This window comes from Euleptes europaea, chromosome 3 (assembly GCF_029931775.1).
Source record: "Euleptes europaea isolate rEulEur1 chromosome 3, rEulEur1.hap1, whole genome shotgun sequence".
In the NCBI taxonomy this organism is placed as follows: domain Eukaryota; kingdom Metazoa; phylum Chordata; class Lepidosauria; order Squamata; family Sphaerodactylidae; genus Euleptes; species Euleptes europaea.
In genome coordinates this window covers 9604128-9622900 of record NC_079314.1, presented here as the reverse complement: position 1 = coordinate 9622900, position 18773 = coordinate 9604128, and the positions used below count along the sequence as shown (strand labels likewise).

The 18773-nt window shown below is 51.8% G+C and overlaps 1 protein-coding gene across 2 annotated transcripts in view; it reads right to left on the bottom strand.

Moving 5' to 3' along the window:
- Positions 1–18550, bottom strand: part of RTN2 (reticulon 2) — a 28085-nt gene extending 9535 nt beyond the window's left edge. The window contains exons 1-4 of one of the 2 annotated variants that reach the window (XM_056846200.1): positions 18506–18550; positions 11844–11888; positions 10507–10980; positions 6557–6805 (exon numbers count right to left, since the gene is read on the bottom strand). In XM_056846200.1, the coding sequence (XP_056702178.1) occupies positions 6557–6805; positions 10507–10980; positions 11844–11888; positions 18506–18536 (799 nt within the window). In that variant the 5' untranslated portion in view covers positions 18537–18550. Of the gene's footprint in view, positions 1–1546; positions 1614–6556; positions 6806–10506; positions 10981–11843; positions 11889–18505 lie in introns of those variants that run through there. The other variant, XM_056846199.1, reaches the window with a different exon arrangement.
- Between the last annotated feature and the right edge of the window lie 223 nt (positions 18551–18773).

The following is an 18773-nucleotide window of genomic DNA, read 5'->3' as shown; positions in this document are numbered from 1 at the left end:
TCTGCCCCAAGCAGCCCCTTGGCGGCTTGTGTGAACACCGTCCCTGTAGGGAAGCAATCCTGGCCATTTTCACCTCCCAGCACCACCAAGTCAACTCTCTGGCCTCTGGCCAGGTTCCTACGGCCTGGGCTGGAGGGCGCAGGTCCCATGATCAAGGGAGAGGTCACAGCCCTCCCCCCGATCTGCCCTGGATGTTCACCCTGCCTCAGGGTTACCTTTGGTCAGCCTTCCAAACTGACGCGCCGTAGACCCACAAGAAGGCCCTGCCCAGAAAACTGCCAGTCTCCAGGGCATCCTTCCTCAGAGGAGAGGTGCCAGGGGGTAGCCACTGCCACCTAACGTGAGGTAGACTCAAGTCCAGGTATCTGATGAAGTGAGCTTTGACTCTCAAAAAGCTTATCCCCCAAACATCTTGTTGAGGCTCTAAGGTGCTACTGGACGCAAATCGAGTTTTCTTAGTCTGCCTATTTCTCTCCCTACATCATTTCATAAAACTGGTCTATCCTCCACAAAGTCTGTCTCTCCTTTTAAAAATTAATTTTCAAAGCAGAAGAGCTGGGTTCGAGTCCAGTTCACCTCAGAGACCAACACCATGTTCGGGTTACGAGCTTTTGAGAATTAAAGCACCATTCCTCAGGTATCTGACTCTCAAAAGAGCCTACCCCCAAAATCTCATCGGTCTCTAAGGTGCTGCTGGATTCGAATCTAGCTGTTGTGCTACAAACCAACACAGCTACCCTCTGAAACTAATCCCAGGAATGGCCATTTGTGGGTACTTGGTGGTGACAAATACTTTGCACATGCTCAGAGACATACTTGATTATTTCCTTCCCAAGTTCCACGGCAAAGTTCACGGCAAAGGTTCATGGGACACCGTCTCCAAGAGCTGTTAGAAGGCTTGCAGAAATCTGCGGCTGAGCTTTAGAGGGAGATCTGAACCCGGATCTCTCAGCCCATCCCTAACCACTGGACCTCCCTCTCCTTTCCCCCATCTATGCTCAGGCCTCACCACTTTGCAAAGACCTCACAGGCAGGCCCCGCCATTCCCGGGGCAGAGGAGGGGGCCGAACGGGGAGAGGCCAGGGAACCGGACTCTGTGCAGCTGTTAGAAGCCTGACATCCCCTCCTCCTCCCCCGGCCCCATAACTGACAGGGACAAATGCCAAGCGGGGCACTGCAACAAATCCATGGAGGCAAAAGCCCTTGGGGGTGGGGGAACAGGCTGATTTGGGTGGGGGCAGTCATCAGCTGCCGCCCCTCACATCTCCCACTTCCAGTCCCCTTCCTGGCCTCAAACACAGCCCCCCAACACACACAGAGGCCCCGACATCCTGCCCTCCATTTCTTTTTCCCCATTGCTTGCGCCCCACATGCAAGTAGCCCAATTCAAGACCTTCAGTAGCCATCAGTCCCTGGGACAACCAATGATTCCTCCCCACACACACACACCCCTGACTTTCTTCCAGCTCCAATGCTCCTGCCTGCACCCAGCCACATCCATGGGGGGCGGGGGGAGGATTTCAAAAGGAGAAAAAGGGAGTCCCACCTCTGCTAGCCATGGCGACCCCCCCTTTCTTGGCAGCTCCGACGCGGCTCCTTAAGGGTTCTGCAGGAACCTCGCTGCAGGCAGGCGTCTGGCCGAAGAAAGGGTGTGGAGCCTTGGGAGGGGGGCTAGGAAGAGCTCGTTGGGGGTGGGAAGCTATTTATAGCTGACAAATCCCAGCTGCCGTCTCCCATCACAGAATCCCCATCTTGTCTCACTCTGGCAGTGGGAGGTTTTGCCAACTGGGGGCCCTCAAAGGGAGGGGGCCACACCGACAGTTGCTCACAGAAAGTGTGTGGGGGGGGAGATCCTCCTAGTTTGGGATGGAAGAAGCCAAAAGCCCCAGAAAGGGTGAAGTGTTCAGCTGGGGAGGGGGGAGCCTCGTAGGGCTGCCAGCTCTGGGTTGGAAAATTCCTGGAGATTTGGGGGGGGTGGAGCCTGGGGAAGGAGGAGTTTGGGAAGTGGAGGTACTTCAGTGGAGTATAATGCCACAGAGTCCACCTTCCAAAGCAGCTATTTTCTCCAGATGTGAACACATGAAGCTGCCTTATACTGAATCAGACCTTTGGTCTATCAAATGCAGTATTGTCTACTCAGACCGGCAGCGGCTCTCCGGGGTCTCAGGCAGATGCCTTTCGCATCACCTACTTGCCTAGTCCCTTTAACTGGAGATGCTGGGGATTGAACCTGGGACCTTCTGCATGCCAAGCAGATGCTCTGCTACTGAGCCACGGCCCCTGATATCTGTCACCTGGAGATAAGCTGTAAGAGTGGGAGATGTCTAGCCACCACCTGGAGGCTGGCAACTCTATTTGGGAAAGAGGGGGACCTCAGTGGGGTATAATGCCATAGAATCCACCCTGAAGCAACATTTAGCGATGACTTTCTGAACAATCAACAACAGGTTGGTTAAGGAAGACACAACTTTTTGATTTTCACAGAAGTCTTCATCCAGTCCAGAATCCTGTGAAATTCACAAGCTCTGCAGCGGCTTTTAGGACAACCTGCACAGGTCAGATGAAAGATGCTCTTTGACTGATCTTGGGATCAGCTGTTTTGTAACCAGCCTGATACTTACAGTCTACTCCAAAAATAATAAAGAAAATGTTTCTTGAGAGTGTGCGGAGTGCGTTCTCTTTATTACTGTGGCTGAATAATTATCGCTTCTGCACAGACCCCTGGGATCGGGAAGTGGGGCTCTCAGGTTGTAGCCAGAGGTTGTCGGCAAGGCTCATCCCAACACTTCTCCATTTTAGAAATTTACCGCAGGTAGGCATTTCTTTGGGCACCGGGAGCCACAATAAGGAGAGGCTGCATTTCCTTTACAAGTTCCCAACAGGTCCTGCCAGACCAACCCCATTTCCTTCTTTGATTGGGTGATGAGCTTACTGAATCGAGAGAACACTGTCGATGTTGTTTACCTGAATTTCAGCAAAGCTTTTGACAGGGTTCCCCATGGTGTTCTGATGGGTAAACTAGAGAACTGCAGGCTGGACTCTAGGGTAGTTAGGTGGACAGGGAACTGGTTGGAGTAGCACTCAAGGAGTAGCGGTCAGTGGCATTTCATCTGAATGGAGGGAGGTGTCCAGTGGGGGTGCCACAGAGCTTAGTTCTGGGCCCGGTACTTTTCAATATTTTTATAAATGATCTGGATGAGGGGATGGAGGGACTTTTCATTAAATTTGCAGATGACACCAAATGGGGAGGCGCCAAGTTGGGATCAACCCAGAAGATAGAGTTAGAATTCAACAAGATCTGAACACACTGGAAAAGTGGGCGAATGTGAACAAGATGCAGTTCAACAAGGACAAGTGCAGAATTCGACATCTGGGTAACGAAAGTCAGGGGTATGCATACTGGATGGGGATACACTTCTGGGCAGCAGTATGTGTGAACAAGATCTTGGGGTATGGGTGGACCGTAAGTTAAATATGAGCGGCCAGTGTGATGCAGCGACAAAAAGGGCTACTGCGATCTTTGGGTACATCAACAGAGGCAGAACATCAAAATCACAAGATGTCATAGTTCTGCTGTAAACTGCATTGGTCAGCCCGCAGTTCTGTGTGGAGTTCTGGAGGCCTCAATTCAAAAAGAATGTGGACAGAATGGAGCAGGTGCAGAGGAGAGCGATGAGGATGATCAGGGGCCTGGAGACCAAGCCTTACCAGGAAAGGCTGAGAGAGTTGGGGATGTTTAGTCTGGAGAAGAGGAGGTTGAGTGGGGGGGGACATGATTGCTCTTTTTAAGTGTTTAAAGGGCTGCCACTTAGAGGAAGGCAGGGAGCTGTTCCTGTTGGCAGCAAAGGATAGGACTTGCAAGAATGGGTTTAAATTGGGGGTGGAAAGGTACTGGCTGGATATTAGGAAAAAATGTTTTACAGTAAGAGTTCTTTGACAGTGGAATCGGGGCGTTTGCTTCCTTGCTTCTAATCATTTTAAAATGTCTGCCATCCTCTTGGCAAGCACACAAGTATGATCCAGAGGATCTGAACCAGAGCATTCATTTAAAGAGTAAGTTGCACTCCCCAAGATCTTAGCAACATCTTCTTGAATGCAACGGCGGGTGAGTCCCGGATCAAACCAATTCTGGGGCAGTGGATTAGTGAAAGTGACCTGGGAGTGGTCTCCAGAGTCCCAGCGGCATCGCAAAGGTGTGTGGGGGCGGCGGGGAGGGTGGTGTCTCAGGCTCAGTTGGCTTTCCTTTCACTGCAGGACAGCCCACATCATCTTTGGATGCATGTTCTGCTACGGGAATATGGCAGCAGCCCATTTCTCAGCCCGAGGGAGTCTGGGGGTGGCACTTTGGGGTCAGAAAGCCCCTCTCCCTTCCCTGCCATTTCTGTAGGGTTGCCAACCTCCAGGTGGTGGCTGGAGATCTCCTGGGATTACAACTGATCTCCAGGCAACAGAGATCAGTTCCCCTGGAGAAAGTGGCTGCTTTGGAAGGTGGATTCTATGGCATTATACCCCATTAAAGTCCCTTCCATCCCCAAACCTCACCCTCCTTAGGCTCCAACTCCAAAATCTCCAGGTACTTCCCAAACTGGAACTGGCAACCCGACGTTTTCCCCTTCAGAAACAGAAGCCCTTGAGAGGCCTTTGAGACAAGTACATAGTCTTTTAAAATAATAACGGAACTACCTCAACACTGAGTTCTGCTCCAGGTGGGGTTTTATGAGGGGAAGAAACATAGAAACATAGAGCTGGAAGGAACCTCAAGGTTCATCTAGTCCAACCCCCTGCACAATGCGGGAAACCCACACCTACCTCTCCCACAACCGTCTCCCAATGACCCCTGCTCTATGCCCAGAGGAAGGCAAAAATCCTCCAGGATCCCTGGGCCAATCTGGCCTGGAGGAAAATTCCTTATGGACTCCAAAGTGGCAATTAGCATTTCCCTGGGCATGTAAGAAAGGGCCATGAGAGCCAAACACTGACGCAACCCTTCCTGCTTTCTCTCTCATGATCTGCCTAATTTCACAGAATCAGCATCGCTGCCAGCCATCTAGTCTCTGCTTAAAAACCTCCAAAGAAGGAGAGCCCATCACCTCCCCAGGAAGCCTGTTCCACTGAGGAACAGCTCTAACTGTCAGGAAGTTCTTCCTAATGTTTAGCCGAAAACTCTTTTGGTTTAATTGCATCAGAAAACAACTCCTCACCATCCTCTCTATGACAGCCTCTACCTGACAGAAGAGTTCCTGCTTAGGTGCTTCTGGCCTAGGGCAGGCCTGGTGTGTGTGTGGGAGGGAGGAGCAAGCGTCTCTCTGGGCTCCAGTTTGTGCTGTTCTCAGCACCATGGCTATTTTTACCTGCTGACTTGGCCGGGCTGCGATTCTGCTCCGGGCACCTTGCCAGGGGCCGTGAGTGGGACGATTCCTGGGTGAAACAGGCCCTGCTAGGCCAGAATAAAGCAGCCGAGAGAAAAGGAAAACGCGGGCGTTCTGCACCTGGGAAAGGGGTGGCATTACACCAGAAACCAGGGAGGCAGGGAGCCATGCACCAAAAGAAAGAAAAGGCACACTTGTGAGCGTGGCCTCTCCGCAGAAATTGGAAAAGCTTCGCTTCTTTCTTTCTAAGACAAAGAGGCAAGGCTCTAGTCCTCAGGACGCAAAGAGGGGGGAGGGAAATGACCTGTTGCCAGTGGGTTGGATCCTATCCATTCTTTTTTTTGCTTATGCCAGAGGGTGGAGGGGCCCCTTCTGACCCGTAAAGATACCAGAACAGCCCTACTGGATCAGACCAGTGAGGGTCCATCTGGCCCAGCATCCCATCTCACACAGTGGGCAACCAATTCCTCTGGAGGGTCAACAAACCGGGCAGAGAGAGCAAAGCCTTCATAAGAACATCAGAAGAGCCCTGCTGGATCAGACCAGTGAGGGTCCATCTGGTCCAGCATCCTGCCTCGCGCAGTGGCCAGCCGGTTCCTCTGGAGGTCCAACAGCAGGGAATAGAGGCCGAGGCCTTCCCCTGATAAGAGTATCAGAACAGCCCTGCTGGACCAAACCAGTGAGGGTCCATCCAGTCCAGCATCCTGTCTCACACAGGAGCCAACCAGTTACTCTGGAAGTCCAACAACAGGGCAGAGAGGCTGAGGCCTTCCCCTGATGTTGCCACCCGGCACTGGGATTCAGAGGTTCACTGCCTCTGAACGTGGAGGTTCCCTTTACTCACTATGGCTAGTAAAGTTCCCTTTACTCCCTTTACTCACTCACTGATGGGCCTCTCCCTCCATGAATCTGTCTAATCCCTTCTAAAAGCCTTCTATGCCTGTGGCCGTAGCCCCATCCCCTGGCTGGGAATTCCACACAGACAGACAGAACAGGGGCTCCATGAACATCCCATTAAGCCTCTATTAAAGGGGTAGGGCGTTTTTTTCCTCCAGGCATTTGGCAACGCCATGGACCCTACTTGATCCTGTAAAAGGTATCCCTGGGAACCATTTTGGATCCTTCCCCCCACCCCTCCTTTCCATGAATCCGGGGACGTACACAGAGGACTTCCAGCATGTGCTCACCGATTTCCAGAGACTTCTCTGATTGGTCTGGTTCAGCCAGGTGCTCTTCCGCGACTGTGTCCTGGCCTGCCTCCACCTCCTCCTCTTCCCCCTCCTCTTCCCCCTCCATCTCTTCATCCAGCAGTAGATGTTGGCAGAACTCCAATGAGGTCCCTGTTTGGCGCTGCACGGTGGAAGCTCCCAAGGAGGTGTCTTCAGCAGGCGGGGGCGTTAAGGCGTCTGGTGGTGGAGGCTCCTCTGGGGAGGTATCTGGAACGAAATTTCTAGTCCTCCAGGGCAAGGTCACAACTTTTATTTTTTGTCCTGGGTTTAATTTTCTAAAATAGTTTTGACCCCCCCCCCCAATCACCAACACCACCTTCGTTCCACACTCACATGCAGCAGGATTAGGGTTGCCAACCTCCAGGTAATGGGGAGAAAAACGGCACCTCTGTACTCGTACCAAAAGGTTTAGAAAAACAGTACAGGAAACTGTATATATACAAAGTGCAAATATTTATAAGCTACTGAGGTGAAACACGGACCATATACGTGACATATACACAACACAATTATATACAATATGTACAGTTCACACAAAAAGTGTAGAGAAATTTCCAAAGGTCTCAACTGAGTACCAAAAATATATAGAGGAAGTTCCAAAGGTCTCAACTGAGTACCAAATGAATGCTAATATTGTAATCCTTGTGTAAAGTTCATATAGAACCACAATCATCGATGGATACGGCCGTTTCAGATCCACAGCAGTGGAAATCTTTCTTCAGTCCTTCTAAAAATTAATATATTACCATCAGTATATAAATATATAAAGATTATGACTATTAAAAAATGAGTCAATACAATATACTTACAATACAAAAGTGCTGTTACATATTCATCATTCCTTCCCACACAGGGTAAGTATAAGCAATTACAATCAGACGTCAGTAAAGTACATCACATAGTGCAGCTAGTAAACTAGAACAGAGTCTTAATCACATACATAGGAAAACCCAGGTGTTGCTGATGATGCATCCCCGAAGTGGGTTAGAATTCTTAAAGTGACAATGTATATTTTAGCAGCATTTTAACATCAGCTTTACCCTATAGAAAGTAAGAAATCTCCAGGCCCCACCTGGAGCTTGGCAACCTTAGAACTGGCAATCCTAGTATAATGCCATATAGTCCACCATTTAAGGGTAAAGAGTAATACTTCAGGTCACAAACTGGCAACCCCAATAATGCACTTTGTGGTGGGTAGTTGGTTAGAATTCTTAAAGTGACAGTGTATATTTTAGCAGCATTTTAACATCGGCTAGACCCTATAGAAAGCAAGAAAAATCATTATCCAGATTTAATCCATTTGGAGACATCGTGTTCAAAAGGTGAATGAAGAAAGCCTCCTTCTGCCTCCTTCTGCTCTAGTTTACTAGCTGCACTATGTGATGTACTTTACTGACGTCTGATTGTAATTGCTTATACTTACCCTGTGTGGGAAGGAATGATGAATATGTAACAGCACTTTTGTATTGTAAGTATATTGTATTGACTCATTTTTTAATAGTCATAATCTTTATATATTTATATACTGATGGTAATATATTAATTTTTAGAAGGACTGAAGAAAGATTTCCACTGCTGTGGATCTGAAACGGCCGTATCCATCGATGATTGTGGCTCTATATGAACTTTACACAAGGATTACAATATTAGCATTCATTTGGTACTCAGTTGAGACCTTTGGAAATTTCTCTACACTTTTTGTGTGAACTGTACATATTGTATATAATTGTGTTGTGTATATGTCACGTATATGGTCCGTGTTTCACCTCAGTAGCTTATAAATATTTGCACTTTGTATATATACAGTTTCCTGTACTGTTTTTCTAAACCTCCAGGTAATAGCAGAAGATCTCCCGCTATTACAACTGATCTCCAGCCGACAGAGATCAGTTCCCTTGGAGAAAATGGCCGCTTTGGCAATTGGACTCTACGGTATCCCTCCCCTCCCCAAACCCCGCCCTCCTCAGGCTCCGCCCCCAAAACCTCCCACTGGTGGCGAAGAGGGACCTGGCAACCCTAAGCAGGATGAGGGGGGGCAGAATTCTGAGACGGTTGAATGGGTGGTACCACACCAGACTGGGGGGGAGGTGTGTGTTACCTACTTAATGTTCTCCCACCTAAAAACTCCCTGCAAATATAAAATTAGCACATTGGGCTGGAAGGTGGTAGCTTCACACGTCAAGTTAATTTTCCCACTAATGGAGAACTGTTTAACATTGGGGATCTCTGAAAAATGCAAAAAACAAAAACAAAAACAAAACACCAGTCTTAAATGGTGCTGTCTGTCTCCCCACCCCTCTCACCACTCCAGTGTGTTGCCCATGTGGATCAGGCCTGGTACAACCACCTTGAAGAAAGACTGCAAAACAGCAAGTCAGAAATCTCTGCATTTCTTTTAAAGCTAATATTTGTACTATTTATTTAATTTCATTTATACTCTGCCTTTCTCCTCAGTGGGGACCCCAAAACACCTTACACCATTCTCCTCTCCTCCATTTTTTACTCACAACAACCCTGCGAGATAGGTTAGGCTGAGAGTGTGTGACTGGCCCACTCTGCCATGGCAGATGTGGGGATTTGAACCTGGGTCTCCCAGTTCCTAGTCACATCATCAAGTGGCCTTAGACTGAATCAGACCTTCGGTCCCTCAAGGTCAGTATCGTCTACTCAGACTGGCAGTGGCTCTCTAGAGTTTCAGGAAGAGGTTTTCACATCACCTACCACCTGATACTTTTAAGTGGAGATGCCGGGGATTGAACCAGGGACCTTCTGCATGCCAAGCAAGTGCTCTACCATGGCCCCTCCAGCAGACACTCTAACCTTGGGCAAGCCCCTCTCTCGCAGCCCCCATCTGCAATATGGGGATAAGGATACCGGCTGACCTTGCAGGGTTGTTGTAAGGATTACAGGAAGACAAGGTGTGTGAAGCGCTTCGAACAATGACAGCGCCATGCATCTGCTGAGCCTCTTGCATAAGAGGCATTCAGGACAGGCAAATGCTCACAGGTGTGCAGCTATGGATGTCAAACCCTCATCTCTCTTACTTCCTGCTAGAATCCCAGCAGGATCTCACTGGTTACGAACTGCCCTATTTGCACTGGAGTGGCCATGGCTCAGCGGTAGGGCATCTGCTTGGCATGCAGAAGGTCCCAGGTTCAATCCCCAGAATCTCCAGGTAAAGGGACCAGGCAAGTAGGTGATGTGAATGCCTGAGACCCTGGAGAGCCGCTGCCGGTCTGAGTAGACAATACTGACTTTGAAGAACCAAGGGTCTCATTCAGTATAAGGCAGCTTTGTGTGTTCATGTGCACTGTACAAAATGTTTCGCCAAGTTACTTGGATAAATGATATGGGGCTGTGGTCTGTACTACTGTGTACAGCTTATTGTACGTAGGGTCCCCACTCTGTAATTCTGTATAAATTTAATGTGTTCATGTTAAATACTTATGCTTTGCTTCAGTTCTGCTTTTTAGATTTCTGGCTGGTTCTACAACCCTCATCCTACAGCACTGTTTACTGAATGTCCCATCCTGTTGTTTCATTTTGGGTAATCCGCCTTGAGTCCCAGTAGGAGAAAGGCAGACTATAAATAATGAGAGCCAGCTTGTTGTAGTGGTTAAAGTTTCGGACTAGGATCTGGGAGACCCAGGTGCGAATCCTCCCTCTGTCATGGAAGCTTGCTGGGTGACCTTGGCCCAGTTACACACACTCAGCCTAACATGCCTCACCGGGTTGTCGTGAGGATAAACTGGAAGAGAGGAGAACAGTGTAAGCCTCTTTGGGCCCCCAGTGGGGAGAAAGGCAGAATAGAAATAAAGTAAATAAATGTGAATACATAATGTCAATAAATTGGAAACGGATCAGGTTTTTTAAAGTGCCAACAGAAATGCCCTCTGCTTCCTCTGTACCTGAAGACGACGGGCTGCCTGGTTCCTGCTCCACCGCCTCTGTCGTGAAGCTGTGCTGTGGGGATAAATCCACCCCACCTCCTCCTGTCGCTGCTTCGTTGCCATAGCTCGTATCGATGTACCAGCCTGAGAAAGGGTCCAGTCCCTGGCAGTGCCCTGGAGGGGATGCCCCCTCTCCTTCAGGGGACGGGCAGAGGCTGGGAATGTTCTCCAAACTGTCCCCCAGAGCCGGTACAAAAGTCTCGCAGGTTTCTGTGCGGGGCAGGGCAGCCTGTGCCCGGCGGGTCTGGGAATCACGCCTGCCCCGAGAGGCGTTCTCCCCCGCCGTGGGGCTGCTGCTGGGGCCCCCCGCAATCGTGATGTAGGAAAAAGTCAGCTCCCGCGGCGTTCCCCATTCCACGGAGGCCTCTTCCTCATCCTCCGAGAACTCCCGCGCTGTCTGCAACTCGGGAAAGTCGGATTCATCATTGCCACCTGGTGCGGAGCCGGGAGCAAGAAAGAGCAGCAGTCAAGACTGAGGAGGGAACGACTCCCTCCCCCCTAGCCCCTGTGCCTGTGCCAGGGATCCCCAACATGGTGCCCACCGAGACCTTTCCTGGTGCCCATCAAATGATTTTAGGAATTGGGAGCAGCTTTTGCCCAACAAGGCTTCTGATTGGCCATGGGACATTTAATTGGCTGTGCGGATTTTTAAAAATGCTGGTTCGGCAGCCGCTGCCACCAAAGCTCAAGGATCTTCATTGTGTGAATGACAGTAAGCAGCAGCCATTTTGTGGCTGGCTCCGCCTTGTATGGCAGCCTTTTGTGGAGGTGCCCCACCACGCTGTGTGAGAACTCCAAAGGTGCCTGCAGGAATCCAGGCACACTCCAAGAGCAAGTCCAGCACATGGGCTGCTGATGAGTCCAAGGTTTTAGCAGACCCTTGGCAAAGACGTTGGGGTGGGTTTGCTCAAGGCCTGTTGAGGGGCCTGCAAACGGAGGGAAACCTGGCCAGTCTTCAGGGCCCTGTTTCCCTACTCTGGCTTGGCTTTCTTGAACCAAGACCCTGTCCTAGGGATGGGGGGGACACAAGAGGGAACCCCTAAAGCCACAAACGCCAACAGCTGCTAACAGGGCTGGTTCTCCGGCCAAGACACCCCAGTGACTGCTTGGGGCAACGTAATGAGGAGGGGCCCTTTGCACCTCCCCTCCAGTGGCAGAAGCGGCTGGCATCCCCTCCGAGGTCTGCGCCACCGCTGCCAGGTTTAAGCCTGAGCCCCTGTGGCACAGGAAGAGGGTGTGATGGGTGGGTCCTGCCTGGGGGGCCTGGGTTGCTCATGCCTGCTTGTGGTACTCACCCTCTGTAGAATCAGGTGTAGTGGAGGCAGTCGAAGGAGACTCTTCTGCAAAGGAAAAAAATCCTCTTAGAGAATGCACAGCCACACCCCTCACTCTGGCACTTGAAAATCCCTAACAGAAAGGCTACCTTGACCTGGATGGCCCAGGCGATCGCCATCCCGTCAGATCTCGGAAGCTAAGCAGGGTCGGCCCTGGCTAGTTGGATGGGAAACCTCCAAGAAAGTCCAGGATTGCCCTGACCTGGATGGCCCAGGCTAGCTTGATCTCATCAAGTCTCGGAAGATAAGCAGGGTCGGCCCTGGTTAGTATTTGGATGGGAGGCCACCAAGGAAGTCCAGGGTCGCTACGCAGAGGCAGGCAATGGCAAAACCACCTCTGAACGTCTCTTCCCTTGATCTGTATGGCCCAGGCTGGCCCAGTCTCATCAGCTCTTGGAAGCTAAGCAGGGTCGGCCGTGGTTAGTACTTGGATGGGAGACCACTAAGAAATCCAGAGTCCCTGTGCAGAGGCAGGCAACAGCAAGCCCCCGCTGGATGTCTCTTGCCTTGAAAACTCTACGGGGTCACCGTAAATCAGCTGCACACTTTACACCATCACCAAGAGGCTGAGGTTTGTCCCTGCTGGATCTCTTCTCCCCTCTGCCGCAAGCTCAGTAGCTGGCCTTAACTAAACCCCCTACGCTAATCTGCAACATGGGGAATAGTAATTCTGTCCTGCCTTGCAAGACTGTTGTAAGAACTACAGAGATTGTATTTGTGAAGTGCATTGACCACTAACGTACGAATCTGTCTCAGAGACAAACCCATGGAACACATGAAGCTGCCTTCTACTGAACCAGACCCTCGGTCCATCAAAGTCAGTATTGTCAACTCAGACCGGCAGCGGCTCTCCAGGGTCTCAGGCAGAGGTCTTTCACATCACCTACCTGCCTATTCCCTATAACTGGAGATGCCGGGGATTGAACCTGGGACCTTCTGCATGCCAAGCAGATGCTCTGCCACTGAGGCACAGCCCAGCCTCTACTCTGACTGGCAGTTGATCCTTTCCAGTCCTGGTGCCTCTGACTGGAGATGGTGGGGTGAACCAGAATAATATGGGCACGGCTGGCACGCAGCTCCTCACCTCGAAAGCACCATGCTGCAACTGCTGCATAGTAATGACTTAGTCACTGACTGTTGGCCTCCAGGGTTAAGAGTGAGTAACTGCTCACTCCGCCTGAGCACATGGAGACCTGCCAGCCCTTCTTGCGCACTCCCAACAGCAGCACAGAATCCGGCTAGCGACCTCACCCCACAACCCGCTTGCAGTGTGGGCCCACAGTGTGGAACAGCCAATGAACCACCTGGAGCAGTTCCACAACCCCAGTTCCACAACTTGTGTGGATTGTACAGCTGTTGCGACGCACCATCCGCCACTTCCTCTGTCTCCAAAAGCAGCAACGCAAGAATCAGGGAGGCACCAAGGCAGGGTTGCCCCAGGGGTCAGCAGGAGGGTGCTTTGCCCCATACTACTAGTCACTCAGCACCCTCCCAGCAGGGGGTAGCAACACCAGATGAGAAAAGCAAACAGTCCTAGCTTAGGGTTGCCAGTCCCCAGGTGGGGCCAGGAGATCTCCCGGAATTACAACAGATCTCCAGATGATAGAGATCAGTTCCCCTGGAGGAGATGGCTACTTTCGGGGGTGGACTCTATGGCATTATATACCACAGAGGTCCCTCCCCAAACCCCACCCTCCCCAGGCCCCACCCCTAAATCTTCAGGTATTTCCCAACCCAGAGTTGGCAACCCTAACCTGCAGGCATACAGCCTTCTGGTTTCATGCCTAGCCCTCCCTCTACTGTTTAATTGTCAGCCCCGAAAGAACACACAGGGGCTTCGACAGGGATCTGAACAACAGAGCAAACCAGCTCCAGTTTCTCCGGTTTTGCCACAATCGGGTCCTATTTTCCAAATGGGGCCCTGGTTAAACATCGCCCCCATTTCTCCTCCTGGGGATATTCTGGGGAGGGGGGGTTCCCTTTCAAAAGTTCCACTCGCGAGCACCTGCATGCATCCAAATTCCTCCCCTTCAGGCCCTAGAGAGGCTGAATCTCCAAATGGAGGCGGACGCGTCTTATTCTCATTCCCATACAGGCACAAAACTTGTGGGTACCCCCACAACCATCTCTCCAGGCAGGAAATGCGTCAAGATCGGTTTCATCTGGGGAACGCTGGACAGGAGGAAACGCTGCCTTCGCCTTCTGCCTGGGCTTGCATCGGCCACGCTGGGCCTGGGATCTACTCCCATCATGCTTCTGCTCACTAGGGTTGCCAACCCAAAACAGCACTCAATAATAATGATGAAATTAGAGTGAATTTTATAAAAGTGCAAAAGTGAAATAAAGTAACAAATATAGAGATACTTTTCATAGATTGAGGTTTCAAATGGCTGGAGACAAGGCAAAAGAAGCAAAGCCATTTGAAACCTCAATCTACGAAAAATATCTATAACATATAAGATTATATTTCAGCAAAGACTTTAATGGACAGTATACATACCTTTTTGACTTACCCGTTGAATTAGGATCTGTGGTATCCTTCCTTTGGTCATTCTCATACTGGACTGTATATTGTGAACAAAAATCCTGTTTGATACTTGTATCTAGTTGTATCTACTTGTATCTAGTACTTCAATTTGTATATATTTTGTATATATTTGTTACTTTATTTCACTTTTGCACTTTTTATAAAATCCACTCTAATTTCATCATTATTATTGAGTGCTGTTTTGGGTTGCTCCAATTATCTGAACAGCACCGAGCCTTTATTCTTGTTGGTTTTAACCTCCAGGTGCTAGCTGGAGATCTCCTGCTATTACAACTGATCTCCAGCCGATAGAGATCAGTTCACCTGGAGAAAGTGGCTGCTTTGGCAATTGGACCCTATGGCATGGTAGTCCCTCCCCTCCCCAAACCACACCCTCCTCAGGCTCCGCCCTAAAAACCTCCCACCGGTGGCAAAGAGGGACCTGGCAACCCTACTGCTCACCCAGAACAAGACTCTGGTCTGGCAGGTGAAGTGCGGACTCTGGGGTAAGTTCCCCTCCTTAGGAAAAGGCTCACAACTTTTCACCAGGTGAGGGTTTGGGGGTCCTTGGCAAAATGCTTGTCCAGCCCACCCCACACACCCACCCCACCCCACCCCTTCCCCAGACAGACATGGTTGGCAAAACTTGAGGCAGGGGCTATGCCTGGTTGGAGGACCAAGCAATCCCAGAATGCCCTGCAGCCAGAGAGAGCAGCCTGCCCTGTGGGAGACTTCCTGGTAAGCAGAGTTTTACGAGGGCGCCCCCTGTGGCCACTCACAGAGCTGCTTACACCCTCCCCTCCCACTCCCTTTATTAGGTGTGGACACATCCTTCACAGTCCATTCCCGTAAAACAGGGAACCCCACACAGTTCTCCACCGGCCCTACCAAACCCTAAAGGTAAAGGTGCAAGCACCATGTCATTACTGACCCCTGGGATCATGTCGCATCCACAAGTTTACTAGGCAGACTGGGTCTATGGGGTGGTTTGCTGTTGCCTTCCCCAGTCATCTACACTTTACCCCCCAGCAAGCTGGGTACTAAAAAGGGATATTGCAGAGCTTGAGAAGGTGCAGAAAAGACCAACCAAAAATGATAAGGGGACTACAGCAACTACCCTATGAGGAGCGGTTAAAACACTTAGGGCTGTTTAGCTTGGAAAGCAGGCGGTTAAGGGGAGACACGATAGAGGTCTATAAAATTATGCCTGGCATGGAGAGAGTGGGCAGGGAGAAGCATTTCTCCCTCTCTCATAATACTAGAATGAGGGGTCATTTGCTGAAGCTGGAGGGTGAGAGATTCAAAACAGATAAAAGGAAGTATTCGTTTACACAACACATAGTTAAATTGTGGAACTCCCTGCCCCAGGATGTGGTGATGGCTGCCAACTTGGAAGGCTTTAAGAGGGGAGTGGACATGTTCATGGAGGAGAGGGGTATTCATGGCTACTAGTAAAAATGGGTAATAGTCATGATGCATACCTATTCTCTCTAGGATCAGAGGAGCATGCCTGTTATATTAGGTGCTGTGGAACACAGGCAGGATGGTCCTGCTGCAGTCGTCTTGTTTGTGGGCTTCCTAGAGGCACCTGGTTGGCCGCTGTGTGAACAAACTGCTGGACTTTGTCTGATCCAGGAGGGCCTTTCTTATGTTCTTACGTGCCCATTTTACCAACCTCAGAAGGATGGAAGGCTGAGTCAACCTTGAGCCGGCTACCTGAAACCAACTTCTGTCAGGATCAAACTCAGGTCGTGAGCAGAGCTTTTGACTGCAGTACTGCAGCTTACCACTCTGCACCACGGGGCTCCCTCCTAAGCCCTGGAGACCCCCATATCCAAATGGGTCACCTCAGTTTCCAAGAACCTGGAAATGCCGCAGAAAAACTGACGTAGCCGAACAGGCAAAAAACCCAGCAACACCCCAGAGAAGATGCTTCACTCCTGTTGCTTAGATTGGGGGGGGGGGAATGCACCCGAACTCCACAAAAGAGAGATCCCCAAATGCCAGGAACACCACATGCCATTCCACAGCACCCTTTCAATTCAAAAACCAGCATCTGCAGGCAGGCAGCATCTGTTGGCTGGTAGGCTCTAGGCTGTCTCTAGTGCCCTAGAGATGCCACGTGCTGTGGAGAGGGTAAAGGATGTTTGCCATGGCACGCTGGGAAGTTAAACTGGCCCAGGAACTCCCCCATGCAGTGCAGAAGGGGCCATGCAGCTTAGCCCTGGTCTGGGCGCCAGTAACAGGGGTGGGCACGCCTGCTCCTCACCACCATTGCTGGCTGGCAGAGGTGTGGCGGGTGAGCCGGCACCTGTTGTTGGTTCCACTGGCCAGTTCGGAGCTGAGTAGCTCCTGCAAGGCTCTTTGGGTTTGTCCTAAGGAGCCAGCGGCCTACCAGGAAGGTTGCTGGCCTGATCCACCCATAACCGTATATGGCCCTGAGCATGAAGGAGGCATGGGATCATAGAATCATAGAGTTGGAAGGGACCACCAGGGTCATCTAGTCTAACCCCCTGCACAATGCAGGAAATTCACAACTACCTCCCCATCCCCCCAGTTACCTCCTTACATCATGCCCAGAAGACCCCCCCCCCCAAAAAAAACCTCCAGGGATGGACACATAACTGTGCGAATGCAGGAAAGGAATGGGTCTGTTTCCTTCTACATTTATGAGGTGGAAGAATAGTGGGGATTTTACCCGGCTGAATTCCCCCCATAAGTCCCCCACGTGCTGTTTCATTGCAGTTACACATGAAATTGCCTTTTGCTGAATCAGACCATCAGTCCATCAAGGTCAGTACTCAGACTGGCAGGTGCTCTCCAGGATCTCAGGTAAGAGTCTTTCACATCACCTCCTACCTCAGCCTTTTTAGACTGGTGACCTGAACCTGGGACCTTCTGCATGCCAAGCAGAGGCTCTGCCTCTGAGCCAGTGGCCCTGCCCAAGCATCAGGGTCAGTACTGACTACTGAGACTGGCAGCAGCTCTCCAGGGTCTCAGCCAGAGGTCTTTCACATCACCTACTGGCAGATCGGACGAAGGGAGCCTTGACTCTCAAAAGCTCGCACCCCGGAAATCTTGTTGGTCTCTAAGATGCTACTGGACCCGAATCTAGTCGCCAGATCTTTTAACTGGAGATTCCAGGGACTGAGCTGGGGACCTTCTGCATGCAACGGAGAGGATCTACCACTGAGCCACAGCCCCTCTCCAAACAGGAGATGAATATATAAAGCTGCCTTATATAGAAGCAGACCACTGGGGTCCATAAACGTCAGCATTGTCTGCTCAGGCTGGCAGTGGCTCTCCAGGGTCTCAGGCTGAGGTCTTTCCCATAACCTGGTCCTTTTAACTGGAGGTGCCGAGGGGGGGGGGTTTGAACCTGGCACCTTCTGCACGCCAAGCAGATGTTCCAGCACTGAGCCACGGCCCCTCTCCTAAGTACTGTCCCAACCACCTCTGTTGCCCACTGATCTCCTGGCTGCCCTGAGGACGGTGGGCCTCAGGGCCATGCCAGGCTGCCCAGGGATGGGCACCGCCGCCAGGAAGGTCTGTCCCAGCCCCATCCTGCCCTCTTTTATTTATTTCTTCATTCGGGAACTCCTTCGGTCACCACCATCATCAGGGCCCCTCCCCACGGCCCCATCCTTTCCACGGCCAGCAAAACGCACGAACGACCGTCCCCAATGCTCCTCTACCCCCCACCTTCCCACCCCAAATTAGTGACAGGCGGGGTAGGCTCGGCTTAGCCCCAGAAGCTGATTCTGGGCCGCTGGGGTTTTACCCCAGGACCCGCGCAGGGCTGGTATGGAGGGAAATGCCTCTGCGGGCGCACAAAGTGCATTTCCCTCCGCCACCCCACTGCCCAGCGGGGCTAGGGGGGGGAGAGGGCGCCGGGCCGAAGGCCGCAGAGGCCCGGCCCACATCCGAAGTGGGGCTGGGGGCAGCCCTGGGCAGGCCCGCCCCAGCCCCACCGGCCAGCGCACGGTGCGGGGCGCAATCCCCGGGCGGGCGGGACGGAGGGGGGGTCTGCGGAGCCCGGCCCGCCTGTCTCCCCCTCCTCGCCCTCCCTCCCTCCCTCCCGCCGGCGGAGACCTACTGCAGTGGGCGAAGCCGAGCACCTGCCCCATCGCCTTGGCCGGCCGCCGCCAGGTCCATGCGGGTGCGCTTCGGCCGCTCGGCCCCCCGCCGCCTCCGGCTCATGGCCCCGGCCGCATGGCGCCCGGGCGGCGGCGACTGGGCGGGCGGGCGGGCGGGCGGGCAGACAAAGCCGGCGGCGGGGATGCTGCAGACAAAGGCGGGGCGCGGAGGGAGGGGAGGGGAGGGAAGGGACGGGGCGGCGCCGGGGCGCAGGAGAGGCCGGGGTC